The 14,152-nt window shown below is 36.0% G+C and overlaps 1 protein-coding gene across 1 annotated transcript in view; it reads right to left on the minus strand.

Moving 5' to 3' along the window:
• cttnbp2 (cortactin binding protein 2) overlaps positions 1 to 10,096 on the minus strand; it is a 55,694-nt gene extending 45,598 nt beyond the window's left edge. The window contains exons 1-2 of the mRNA XM_048168014.1: positions 9,779 to 10,096; positions 6,410 to 6,517 (exon numbers count right to left, since the gene is read on the minus strand). Coding sequence (XP_048023971.1) covers positions 6,410 to 6,517; positions 9,779 to 9,859 — 189 coding nt within the window. The 5' untranslated portion in view covers positions 9,860 to 10,096. The remainder of the gene's footprint in view (positions 1 to 6,409; positions 6,518 to 9,778) is intronic.
• Positions 10,097 to 14,152: the final 4,056 nt, after the last annotated feature.

The raw sequence follows: 14,152 nt of genomic DNA on the forward strand, positions 1-14,152 counted from the left end.
TGGGCTTCTGTCCATCCATCCAGCCACCCACACACACAAACACTCGGCTGACTGTCCTCTGCCTACCCGAAAGGGAACGCGAGGATCAGCTAAGCTGCTCTTACGGACACGTGCATGTGGAATTATGGTTCTGCTTCTTGCGTTTGACAGATAGAATATAAAATGTGATTGGGGGGGGGGAGAAAGAGAGAGAGAGAGAGAGCGAGAGAAAATACTAACACAAACAGTTCCAAGCTGTTCTCTTTGATTTTCATGCTACATTCAGGTACCAATATTTAGAGCTACAGATAGTGTCCAAAATTACCTGCTAATAATATAATATAATATAATATAATATAATATAATATAATATAATATAATATAATATAATATAATATAATATAATATAATATAATATAATATAATATATAAGTTATTAAAGGTGATAGCGGTGATATAAAAGTATAAAATTATAATTAAAATAAAATAAAACATTCAAAATACAATATAATATAAAATCAAATATAATAAATATTCAGTCTAACTTATTGTGACATAAAAATATAAAATTATAACATTATAATGCAGAACATACAAAAGACAATATAATATACAATTTTAAAAATTTAATATTAATAAATATTCATACTATATTCAGACCTTTACATACTTACCATATATATTACCAGCTATTTGTGATATAAAAATATAATAAATAAATATTTAATTAAAAACTAAAATATTCTAAAATAATATTTAAAATTGATTTAAAACATTTAAATTAGGGCTGTCAAACGATTAATCGCGATTAATCGTATACAAAATAAAAGTTTGAGTTTGCATAATATATGTGGGTGTGCTGTGTGTAATTATGTATATATAAATACACACAAATTAATGTATATATTTAAGAGAAATATGTTATGTACAAAATATTTTTATTTATATATAATATAAATTATATAAAAATATAAATAAATACATGTAAATATTTCTCAAATATATACATGAATGTGTTTGTATTTATATATACATAATAATTACACACAGTACACTCACATATATTAGGCAAACTCAAACTTTTATTTTGTATGCGATTAATCGCGATTAATCGTTTGACAGCCCTAATTTAAATACAAATTATCATTTAATTTAGTTTAAGCCATGCATGCTGCAGTTCCCTGTAAAGTTACCGGGCAGTGGTGATTTGGGGATTGGCGAGTGTTAATTTTGGCTCCTGTACACAGACAACAGTGTGTTTGTGTGCTATTTTTATCAGTGTCACTAGCTCTTACCCATCTACCACAAAAAGAATGTATCAAAATGTATGACGCTCCCTGTAATAGCCACTTGAACGTGAACTGGGGCAGCGGCTCCAGTAAATATGCATTCACATCAGAGGCTAAACATGTTCACTGTCACAAACAATCACTCATATGCATATCTCTGAACCTATATCCAGTTTCGTTTAGCGATGATGACCTGACACTAGCTCACGTGGCAGTGCTAGAGAGTGTGTTCAGAAGCTAAACGGCTCCGTCTAATCATAGCGGCACAGGCAGAAAAGCAGCCAATCACATTAATAGTGCTGAAGCAACTAGGCAGCCTACACAACTCCAATCCATTTTTTCTAATATTCCAGGTCAACTTTTTTGCCAAAGCTTTGGTGAAATAAAACCTGGTTACCCAAAGAAAGTAAGCTAAAAAGAAAAAGGAGAGTATCTGTAAACTTCTTAGCCCTAAAGGTACACACAGGCTCTGTTCCAAAACCTAAAGAGCTGCCTACGTAGACAGCATTTTAAGGCGTCCAACCAATGTGAAGTCTGTCCCATAAGACTTCTTTTGGCAAAATTCCAATACAGCATCATATGTATCCTTTGCGGAGAAGGCAATCCCATAATGCTTTGCTACAAGCTCAATGAAAAAAGCCATCCAAGATAGCAGAAGGAGCAAGGTAAATGAAACAGAATATACCAAATATTTACCAAATATTTGTGTGCTATGCATTTTATGCTGATTAGAGTATTGTGGAGTTAACTTAGCAACATGCTAACACTAAACTTTCTTGATATTGTTTGTGAATTAGTCAAATATCATGTACATTTCACATGAGGAACACTGTTTATGACACAAGGAATTGACCGTTCGCAAAGACCCGCCCCCTTTAGTTACTGTTGCTACGTACAACAAGCCATGCTGCTCTCACACTACACATCATGTTCTCACGCAATGAAAAATACATCGCGGAGCAAAGAGGACACTGACAACGCATCGACAGACAAGACAGAGCAGGTTACTTTTGATATGAAACAAAGTTTCAAATTTTGTCATTTTTAAAGAAGTTTAATCAATAAATACCATTTTGTGGCTCTTTAATGTGTCGTGACAGATCGCTGTAGTGCCTCAGTTCAAGTGGCTTGTGAACCGATCATCTCTTCCAACTAGTTCATTTATAGCATCAAATAAACATGAATGAACATCAGAAGGTATGTTGTTTCAACCGTGGAAAGATGTCAGTACACACCATTTTTTAAATTCAAGTCCACCTGACGTTAATCTACTAACTCCCCTGACTGCTTTGTCGGACAAAATGGCGGATTATGATTGGTTAGATCGCCTGTCAATCAAACCCCCGGTGAAGGGTCAATTGCTGCCTATGTAGAGCCTTCCAAAATCAGTCCCTGATGAGATTTTATTTCAAGAAGGCATTAAGACGTGTTCGCATCAGTGAAATATTGGCAAAATTCACATGCTAAAAAAAGTTCTATCGTCTATTGTCAATAGTATTGCAATGTTGCTTCAAAACCAAGTAGCTTTCTGTTGATCAACACAGCAAATCCGATTGACCAACTTGATGCCGTTGCAAAATCTGTGCGAAAATCTTTTGCCTTCACGTGAAGTTCGCAATCGCGTGGATTTCTATTGAAATTGCTGGATTTTGGGTGTTAAAATTCGCAGAACAATGGTAAATGTGACTGCACCTTTAACCTAAAGCAACCACAAGAGGCTTTGGAACAGAGACATTTGCCAAGAACTTATTAATCATCCAACAATGTTTAAAGGTGCCCTAGATTCAAAAATTGAATTTACGTCGGCATAGTTGAATAACAAGAGTTCAGTACATGGAAATGACATACAGTGAGTCTCAAACTCCATTGTTTCCTCCTTCTTATATAAATCTCATTTGTTTAAAAAACCTCAGAAGAACAGGCCAATCTCAACATAACACCGACTGTTACGTAACAGTCGGGGTGTACGCCCCCAATATTTGCATATGCCAGCCCATGTTCCCAACATTATGAAAGGCATTAGACAAAGGCAGCCAGTAACATCTGGATGTACATAGCTGAATCATCAGACTAGGTAAGCAAGCAAGGACAATACCGAAAAATGGCAGATGGAGTGATAATAACTGACATGATCCATGTTTACATGATATTTTTAGTGATATTTGTAAACTGTCTTTCTAAATGTTTCGTTAGCATGTTGCTAATGTACTGTTAAATGTGGTTAAAGTTACCATCGTTTCTTACTGTATTCACGGAGACAAGACTGTCGTTATTTTCATTATTAAACACTTGCAGTCTGTATAATTCATAAACACAACTTCATTCTTTATAAATCTCTCCAACAGTGTAGCATTAGCCGTTAGCCACGGATCACAGCCTCAAATTCATTCAGAATCAAATGTAAACGGCCAAATAAATACTATACTCACATAATCCGACGCATGCATGCAGTATGCATGACGAACACTTTGTAAAGATCCATTTTGAGGGTTATATTAGCTGTGTAAACTTTGTTTATGCACTGTTAAAGGCAAGCGCAAGCTCCGTGGGCGGAGAGCACGAGCAATTAAAGGGCCAGCAGCCCTGAATCGGCGTATTTCTAATTATGCCCCAAAATAGGCAGTTAAAAAAATTAATAAAAAAAAATCTATGGGGTATTTTGAGCTGAAACTTCACAGACACATTCAGGGGACACCTTAGACTTATATTACATCTTGTAAAAAAACATTCGATGGCACCTTTAACCATCTGATAAATTAGGCTTAGAGATAAACATCCTGATTAGTACCCCAATGGTTGTAGGCTCAAATCATGAAAAGTTGATTCATAACCACTACTAGTTTCACCAACTACAGGGAAGTGAACAGTGTGGCTATGACTAAACCAGCTCTAACACACCTTAACCAGCATAGACGTTCATGCTATTTTTCGCCTGTTTTGGGGAAATTAAGAATATCACAATGACAAACATATGTGGAGAAGATTAACTAATAAACTACATTGTGACAGAAAAGTTACTCTGTAGTCTTGCCATTGTACACAGACCTGATTCATCCATTACTCCACTCAACACTTTTGCCTTTATGAATGGAAATAAGCACACTTGAGATGTAATGGCTTGCGAGTATCTATATTCTATCCAGAAGTCCATATGGGACTATTCACCGTTTCAGTGTGATCTGTCTGCACCAAAGACCATCCATGCGTCTTGGGATGAACTTTGCAATGCTAGATGACACTGGCCCAAAAACTGAGGTGTAGTGATATAATGGGCTGGCTCTGAATGCAAGTCCGAAGGTTTGTAGGCATGTGACTTCACAGATAATCTGCTTATGTCCCTCTATTGTTTCTGATGAAAAACGAGACATTGCACAGAGCTTTCTCAGCTCGCTAATTAATTGAACAGCTGACAGCTTCTTAATAATGCATAAGACTGCTGCTTTCATCTTCCATGTATAAACTGCAGTATTTACAGTATGGCCTAGAAAATAAACAAAATGTCATTATTTGGCTTTTTAAATTGGTATGACTAAAAGTCAGCATGGTGGTTGGCCCTATCACCATTTCCCTAAAGAAACAAACAAGACCATTGTGCTTGAGCTGGTTGCTGTGGATAGAGAACGAGGGATGAGGGTCGGAGAGAAAGAGATAGTATATCCGCAGGGGGAAAACCAGCTGGGAAATACTTGCAGCCAAGGGAACAGAATTACAAAGAGAGCAGCCTCTAAAATGCACGGAAACCACCCCAGAGCAAAGCGGAAGAGGGGGAATGGCACAAGCAAACATCACGAAACTGCATAAACTAAGCAAAATAGAGACAGGAAGGGATATTGAGATGGAAACTGGATGTGCCCATCATTCTGCCAATACACTGGCCTAGAAATTCGCACAGACGCACAGAACTAGAACACCTGAAAATATAGTGACACTCCTGACCTCAATTTTGAAAGATTATCCTTTTTTAATCTTAATCAGATGTACTTGGCCTCTTACCCCATTGTGAACATCTGACCTTAATGCTAAGATAAATAGGGACAAATTCTGGACCATGATCTTACAATCCCATTGACTCAGCCTCTCTGCCAAGCGTGCCTGGATTGTCAAAAACATATAGCACCTCTGTAAGTACACTACTGTTAAAGAGTTTGGGGTTAGTAAGATTTTTGAGAGATGTCTCTTATGCGTTCATTTAATCAAAAATAGTGAAATATTTTTACAATTTAAAGTAACTGTTTAATATTTCAATATATTTTATTTATATTTTATTCCAGTGATGGCAAAGCTGAATTTTCAACATCATTACTCCAGTCTTCAGTGTCACATGATCCTTCAGAAATTATTCCAATATGCTGATTTGGTGTTTAAGAAACATTTCTTCTTATTATTAAAGTTGTAAACAGTTGTGCTGCTTAATAATTTTGTGGGAACTGTGATACATTTTTGTCAGGATCCTTATAGAAATATTTTGTAACTTAATATATTATAAATGTCTTTACTGTCTCTTTGATCAATATAATGCATCCTTGCTAAATATAAATATATATATATATATATATATATATATATATATTATTATTATTATTATTTTTTTTAATCTTACTGCCCACAAACTTTTAAATGATAGTGAATTTAAAAGCTAAAATGAGTAAAAAAAAAAATTTAAATCTATAATGAATATAAAAAGAGATGTGTACCAAATATTCAGTGCTGAAGGGAACCTAATTTTAGAATCAGTCATTGCAAAACCAATATTGATCTATGGTGGCTACAGCCCAAAATATAAACATCCAGTTGAGCAGAAACAAACTAAAGGTCATCAAATCCATATAATCTCAAAAGACAGAGAAAATGGACTACATTTGCAAGCCTATGCGATAAATATATGGTTTATTGATTTTCCATTGAAGTCGTCAGCAACTTTTTTTCTAATATTTATGGGCTTTTAGTCTTTACAACTTAAAGGTAAGCATATTAAGAGACAAGATTGGATAATGATATGGCATGGGCCCTGCATTCCCATGTACCTAACTGCTCTTACATGAGCACATACAGCACACACTGTGAAAGCCTTCAATATAATGAGAATGCTGTTATTTGATACAGTTATTCTGTACAAAAGTAGGACGAGACTTCATACTCACCCTAAGAGCTTCAATGACCAGGTCTCTGGCCTCAAGTTCTCCCTCCATGATGCTCAGAAGGGTCAGGAGCTCTGGTTTGCTCAGGTTGTCGATGTTCAGCTCGCATTTCTGAAAGACAGAGCAAGAAGACAAGTCTTGTTACAGGAAAATGACACTGCATATCTCAGATGGTCTACTAGATCCTTGGCAGAGAAGGTGTTGAGTGGGCACTGATCTCACTGCCTACCCACAGTATTACATTTTTTTACTGAAATATTAACCAACTACTTTGGAAACTAGTCTAGTCTGAGCTCCCTTGTGTAGTAATTAGAGATGCAATGATCTGGACAATTTTGGCTGACATCAATAAAATAAATTACTTTTAAAAAAAATTTATTAAAATATGTATTTCGTCCCTAAAACATGTGGAATTATTTACATTTTTTTACACAAACAAGAGTTTTGCTGTTCTGCACACTTGTGTGATGTTGATTAAACTGTTGAGTTATATTTTTTTTTTTCCCATGCTTATGTCTGATATTCTGATGATTTTAATTAAATCAATAATTGGCAGATAAATGTCAGTTTACAATACACTGGTGCATTTATACAAGTAAAACTATAGGAAAAGATAAACGATGCATCTTCATCCCTAAAACAAGTACTGCATTTAACAAGACCTACTTTTCCTTATCGCCTTAATAATTTAAACAAAAGTCTAATGAGCTATTAATAAAACAATTCGTGAATTATACAGCTTTATAAAACCATCCTTTAAATTATAATGCCCTACAGACAAACCATGTCATAGTATTTGGTTAGTTCTACATTTCTATTCTGTTTTACCATAACATACAGAATAACGAATCAGCATTGATACAATCTTTTGAAGGCAATAAATTAGACTACAATATAATTAAATTAGAAATATGCAATAAAAAGCCAGAAAATGAGATAACACCCACCCCCAACGAAAATGGCTTCTGTGAGGTTTGAGATTTTGACAAAAAACAAAATACAAAAAGTATCACTTGTTCCTGTGACTTATAATTGCATTCGAATTTTCACATTTTTAGGGCCTGTAACTAGGACCAGTATAGCTCTAGTGACCTTTCCACAAAGTATGTGCTTCAATAAAAGGTCTACCTTGTTAAAGACCAATTTCTAATGTTTCATTCCATTGTACGTAAGGACTCCACTGAGTCAATCTCTTTGTGAAGGACTAACTAGCACATGTGACTGATCTCTGTGTAATGAATAATAAGAGTAGTGAATGGTTGATCAAAATGTGTCCAGCCTTTCAGGTGTGATCCTAACTGCAACGTTGATCTTAGCATACGCTTTAGATCCACGTCTGAAACAGAAGGTTTCTTGCACCTTAAACTAAAGACGTTAGTCACAATGATCTTTGTTTTCCATTGTTTGTTCTTGAAGAAATTAATGAGAAATTGGATGAGACTTGCAACCCCATTCAGTCGTGGGAATCCACAGATAAAGCAATACTGAGTGTGCTGAGGTAGAAGAAAAAAAGTCAATACTGGTCAGTGGGAGATGCTTTTGACCAGGCCTTGCACAATCCCTGCATGAATGCAATGTAGAGCCATTAAGGCAATTCTTTTCTCTAGCAAAATTGGCTAGGAATAGGGTCAGACCACTTAAGTAAACTTGATAAACAAAACTCCCCCCAAATAAACTATTCATGGGCCGTACATACCTTTGTAAGGGTATGTAGCCCTTGAGAAAGGTGTCTGGGTAGATGCACAAGACAGAGATTTATGATTTAACGCCAGTGGCCAATGGGCAGCGCTGAAGTCTGCACACCTGTTCAACCCAACTCTAAATGTAAAGGGGCCTCGAGCAGTTAAAGCAGCTCAGATCGGTTGGGTGACAGAGTACTCTGAACTATGCCAGCTGAGTCACTAAAATTCAGACCGATTTAGAAACATCTCCAGTGAACACCCCCCACCCCACTCCCCAAACCGCCTCCGCTTCATTACATCTCTCTTTTCACTACATTTTTGTGCATCACAATAAACTATATGGCTGGCTACAGCACTCTAAAGTGGTGTTTTTTTTTTTTTTGTCATGCAAATTAATTTAAAAAGATGGATGGTAAGATGATGACAGATCTTACTACTGAAACTAAAGACCACCCTTTACCGTAAGACACTGCATGCAGATCAATACATTTGAGAGCATGAAGAACCTCCGAGATAACTGTACTGGAGGGCTCTATAGCATCTCTCCTGGGGGTAATATTGATTTTTTCAATTTTTTTAAGGGTGGTAAGTGGGGTTCATCTATATATGTTGATATCTTGTCATCAGAATGTGTGAAACTCGATTACTGTAGCATTCTAATCACAATGTACCAGTGAATGTCATATTATATATATGTATGTATATATGTAGACTTCAGATGCAAAAGTGCCATCTGAAATTTTCTTCTAAAATGAGCATTTTTATCAAGCTTGTAGGTTTAGGTTCAGTAATTTCACTTTAATGGCAATTAATAGGTCCTTTTCATTGTCATTAAAGTGAAATAACTGAACATAAACATACAAGCTTGATAAAAATGCTCATTTTAGAAGAAAATTTCAGATGGCACTTAGAGGCTTTTGCATCTGAAGTCTTCATACACACACACACACACACACACACACACACATAAATTAAAATCATTAAATAATGAAATGTATAATAAATTGTGTATATATTATTTAATTATCATTTTTTATCATTTCAATTTATCATACAATTTATTTCTTTATTACTCTTTATGTATGCATTATACTGATAATGTGTGTATATATATATATATATATATATATATTATATATATATATATATATATTTTATATTTTATCAGGTAAATAATACAATATATATTATTAATGGTACTAAATATTACATTGTGCAATTAACGTAACCGTAACCCTAAAAAACCCTTACTAACCCTAAAAAAAATTATCAGGGTATTTCGAAATGTGACAAAAACATAGCATCTTTCATAAATGCAACTGTTAAATATTCAAAAAAAATTGTAAGGTAACCATCCTCTAGGCTTACCATGGTAATATCAACTCGCGCGCAGCTGCACAATCAAAGATACAATACGAAAAAAATCTCGTACTTTAAACAATATTGTGTTCTGCCCCAAATAATAGGAGAACTAAATGTCAAATCATAACAAAGTATGCCGTAAAAAAAATAATATTTCATTCTCCTCCACATACAGACGGACCACCGTAACACATCCACTGATAGTTTTGATTCACAGCACTGGACGATTCCTATTCTATTAACACCATTAATTCCCTGTCATGATTAACATTCGCGGTAATGTTCATTGCGGCAGACAGATGTCATTTTATGCGTAAATGTATCTCACCGCCTCGACGCTTCCATGGCCAGTGGTTACCAGTGTTTGTAGCGGAGGTGGCTGCTCCCCTTTCGCTCCGTCCGACGCCATCTTCTCACTGTAGAGGACTGTTCAAGCTTAGGCACCACACACCACATCAAATAACGCATTCGGCACTGATTTAACTATTACACTGCTGCAAAAGAATCGCAGAGAGCCAATAATTCATCTTCCAGCTGTAAATGCGTTGCGTAGGGCTGTGGATGTACGGTGAGGACTAGATTTTGACGGGGTGCAGGTTGTGCAGCTCAGTCCAGATGTAAACCTGAAAAGAGGTGTGAACCTACAGCTTTTGAGGGAGTGACATGAACGCGATCCTATTTTTACACTGCTTGGGTTAACCTCTCTGTCGCCAGTTTATTTTGTATATGAAGATGTGGTAAAAAGATTTCAATTATGAATGGAACTTAACGTTATGAGATGCCTTTGAGTCAAGGACATGCATAAAGATGTCGTTCAAAATGTAGGCTCAATAAATGGCATGTTTGGATCCCCCTAGAAGAACTACGTATTTCAAGAGAGAAATAATACGCTGAACAGCTATAGACGTTTTCGTATAAAACGTTAAAAAGCTATGAAAAGAAAAATGATGGTTAATCGCAATTCCCCACCTAGCCTAAATAGTGTAAATGTTATTACATTAGTGTTTGTGTGGAGCATGTGAACACAAATGTAAAGCACACTGCACTTAATTACATAACTTTATGAATGCTGCCCACTCAGGGGACTGGAGAAAAGAACCACAAACAACTCACTATTCATTATTCAAATGAATAATGCCTCTCTGAAGTTTCTACTCGTCTTTTGGTCAGAAACCAGTCATTATTTGGATGCAGTGGATCAAAGCGTCTGTCAGTAATGGTCATTTTAAGATGAGAAAGTCATGATAGGACAGAAAGTCCAAATTGGGGCAAGATATAGGCCTAAAGAATAAAGTTAGTGTAATGATGCCTTGGTTTATATAACGGTAGGTAAACATTTGATTTTATCATAATGAAAAAAATAAAAAAGGGGGATCAATGTTTACCTTGTTCTTGAAGATTCAAGAAGCATGTCTATCACACACACACACACACACACACACACACACACACACACACACACACACACACACACACACACACACACACACACACAGGTTTGTTATTGTGAATTGTGGGGACATTCCATAGGCGTAATGGTTTTTATACTACTGTACAAACCTTATCTACACTACCCCTACCCCTAAACCTAACCATCACAGGAAACTGTGCACATTTTTACTTTCTCACAAAAACTCATTCTGTATGATTTATAAGCCTTTTGAAAAATGGGGACATGGATTAATGTCCTCATAAGGCACCCTCTCCTTGTAATACCTATGTCATACCCATGTCATTGTACAAATTTGTGCCCTGACATCACAAAAACACACGCACACACACACACACACACATTATTTTATAAGCACATTCTGCAGACAATGATTTTTATACTGTACAAAAACTGTATATTCTACCCCCTAACCACCCCTAAACCAGGACCTGCCTAACAGACAATTATTGCTGGATGAAAGACCATTATCTTCAACTCAACCTTGCCAAGACGGAACTGCTTGTGGTCTCAGCCAACCCAACACTTCATCACAAATTCTCCATCAGCTAGGCTCATCAACCACTAAACTTCACAGACCACATTGCTAGAACTGCCTGGTCCTGCAGATTCTGCTTTACAGGAAGATTAGGCCCTTCCTATTGGAGTATGCTACATAACTCCTTGTCCAAGCTCTTGTTCTATTCAGGCTGGACTATAGTAATGGTCTCTTGGCAGGCCTTCTAGCATGTACTGTCAAACCTCTGCAACTGATCCAGAATGCGGCAGCGAGAGTGGTCTTTAACGAACCGAATAGAGGACGTCACACCTCTCTTCATCAATTCGCGCTGGCTGCCGATAGCCACTCACATCATATTCAAAGCTCTGATGTTTGCCTATGTAACAACCACTGGCTCTGCACCACTATATACCTAAACTCACTACTTCAGACTTATGTCCAGAATGAGGGGTCCAGAAGCGCTGCATTCTGCAGGTGAATGGTGGCTTGTGGTGCCATCCCAAAGAGGCACAATATTAGACTTTTACCTTGACTGTTCCCTACTGGTGGATTGACCTGCCTAACTCAGCCCGAGCAGCTGAGTCGTTAGCCATTTTCAAAAAATGGCTAAATACGCATCTTTTTCATCAACATTTGACCCATTAATACTAACAATTTATACACACACATACACAAACATACATACACACACACATACGTTATATATATATATATATATATATATATATATAAAAATGTGCTAGACTAATTGGGACATGTCACAGCACTTATATTGCTCTTTTGATGGTTCAACTGCATCTATTGTTCTCATTTATAAATTGCTTTGGACAAAAGCGTCTGCTAAATGATTGAGCAAATGCAACAAATTTGATGGTACCATCAAACGTTTTTTTTTACAAGATGTAATATAAGTCTAAGGTGTCCCCTGAATGTGTCTATGAAGTTTCAGCTCAAAATACCCCATAGATTTTTTTAAATTAATTTTTTAACTGCCTATTTTGGGGCATAATTAAAATTGCGCCAATTCAGGCTGCGGCCCCTTTAATTGCTCGCGCTCTCCGCCCGCTCCCGAGCTCTCGACTCTATCATTCCATAAACAAAGTTCACACAACTAATATAACCCTCAAAATGGATCTTTACAAAGTGTTCGTCATGCATGCTGCATGCATACATCGGATTATGTGAGTATTGTATTTATTTGGATGTTTACATTTGATTCTGAATGAGTTTGAGGCTGTGCTCCGTGGCTAACGGGCTAATGCTACACTGTTGGAGAGATTTATAAAGAATGAAGTTGTGTTTATGAATTATACAGACTGCAAGTGTTTAATAATGAAATTAACGACAGCTCTTGTCTCCGTGAATACAGTAAGAAACGATGGTAACTTTAACCACATTTAACAGTACATTAGCAACACGCTAACGAAACATTTAGAAAGACAGTTTACAAATATCACTAAAAATATCATGTTATCATGGATCATGTCAGTTATTATTGCTCCATCTGCCATTTTTCGCTATTGTTCTTGCTTGCTTACCTAGTCTGATGATTCAGCTGTGCACATCCAGACGTTAATACTGCCCTTGTGTAATGCATTGAACATGAGCTGGCATATGCAAATATTGGGGGCGTACATATTAATGATCCCGACTGTTACGTAACAGTCGGTGTTATGTTGAGATTCGCCTGTTCTTTGGAGGTCTTTTAAACAAATGAGATTTATATAAGAAGGAGGAAACAATGGAGTTTGAGATTCACTGTATGTCATTTCCATGTACTGAACTACTGAACTTATTTAACTATGCCGAGGTATTCAATTTTTAATTCTAGGGCACCTTAATGTTAGACTGTCTTTCATTATAATACCTTAGATATATTGCTCACTGTCCTTGAAGGCTTCAGTCCTGAATAAAAAATTAAGTGTTATCAAACACTCAAGACTATGCTACTCACAGAAAGTAATTTGATTCCTTCTCTGCCTGGTGTTGCTTTCGTAAGTATGAAAACCTGTCTATAATGCATTGCATTCTGTCAGCTACTCACAACATAATGTGGGCTTATGATCATAATATGAGTATGTTTATCTAAATAGAAATCCATTTACAATAGATACACTCTGCAATGACTCAGACTGAGGCTTATTGTGGGGAAAACAATCCCATCAAATCAATTTAATAATTGATTGAACCTGTAATTAAATCTGCAAAATAAAATCTGCTGCAGACATACACATTTACTTGTGGAATTTCTCTTTATTCTTATCACAGAAATAAATGGGTAACTATGGTTGGGATACGTTGTTGACAACTTTCTATAAAAAATATTGACTATAACAAGTTAATGCTCTAGAAATCTTATTCTACAGTATTAAAATATAAATTAAAATATAATATTCCATGTTAAAAAAAGACCTTTCGAATTTGTCTCTAATCTCACTTTAGGATTATGGGTAGTGTTTCTCATCAGAAGCTATTGCAATTAAGCATTTTTAAGCAGTTTGTTTAAATTAGAATCTTTTAAAGTAGTTTTTAAGTAGGCCCTATCAGAAATTACATTTACATGCACATGTGCATTTGGCAAGTTGGTAAAAATGTAAGAATTTTACTGCCACAAAAGGATAAAACAGGTTTTATTTGTAGCAAAGTTCAATTCAGATATTCTGAAATCATAATAATAAGCTGCATGAGTCGATTTTACGTTTAAATGCAACAAGATACTTGAGAGTCACATGACCCACCCATGTGTAGGAGTC

The sequence above is a fragment of the Megalobrama amblycephala genome, linkage group LG19 (genome assembly GCF_018812025.1).
Source record: "Megalobrama amblycephala isolate DHTTF-2021 linkage group LG19, ASM1881202v1, whole genome shotgun sequence".
NCBI lineage: Eukaryota > Metazoa > Chordata > Actinopteri > Cypriniformes > Xenocyprididae > Megalobrama > Megalobrama amblycephala.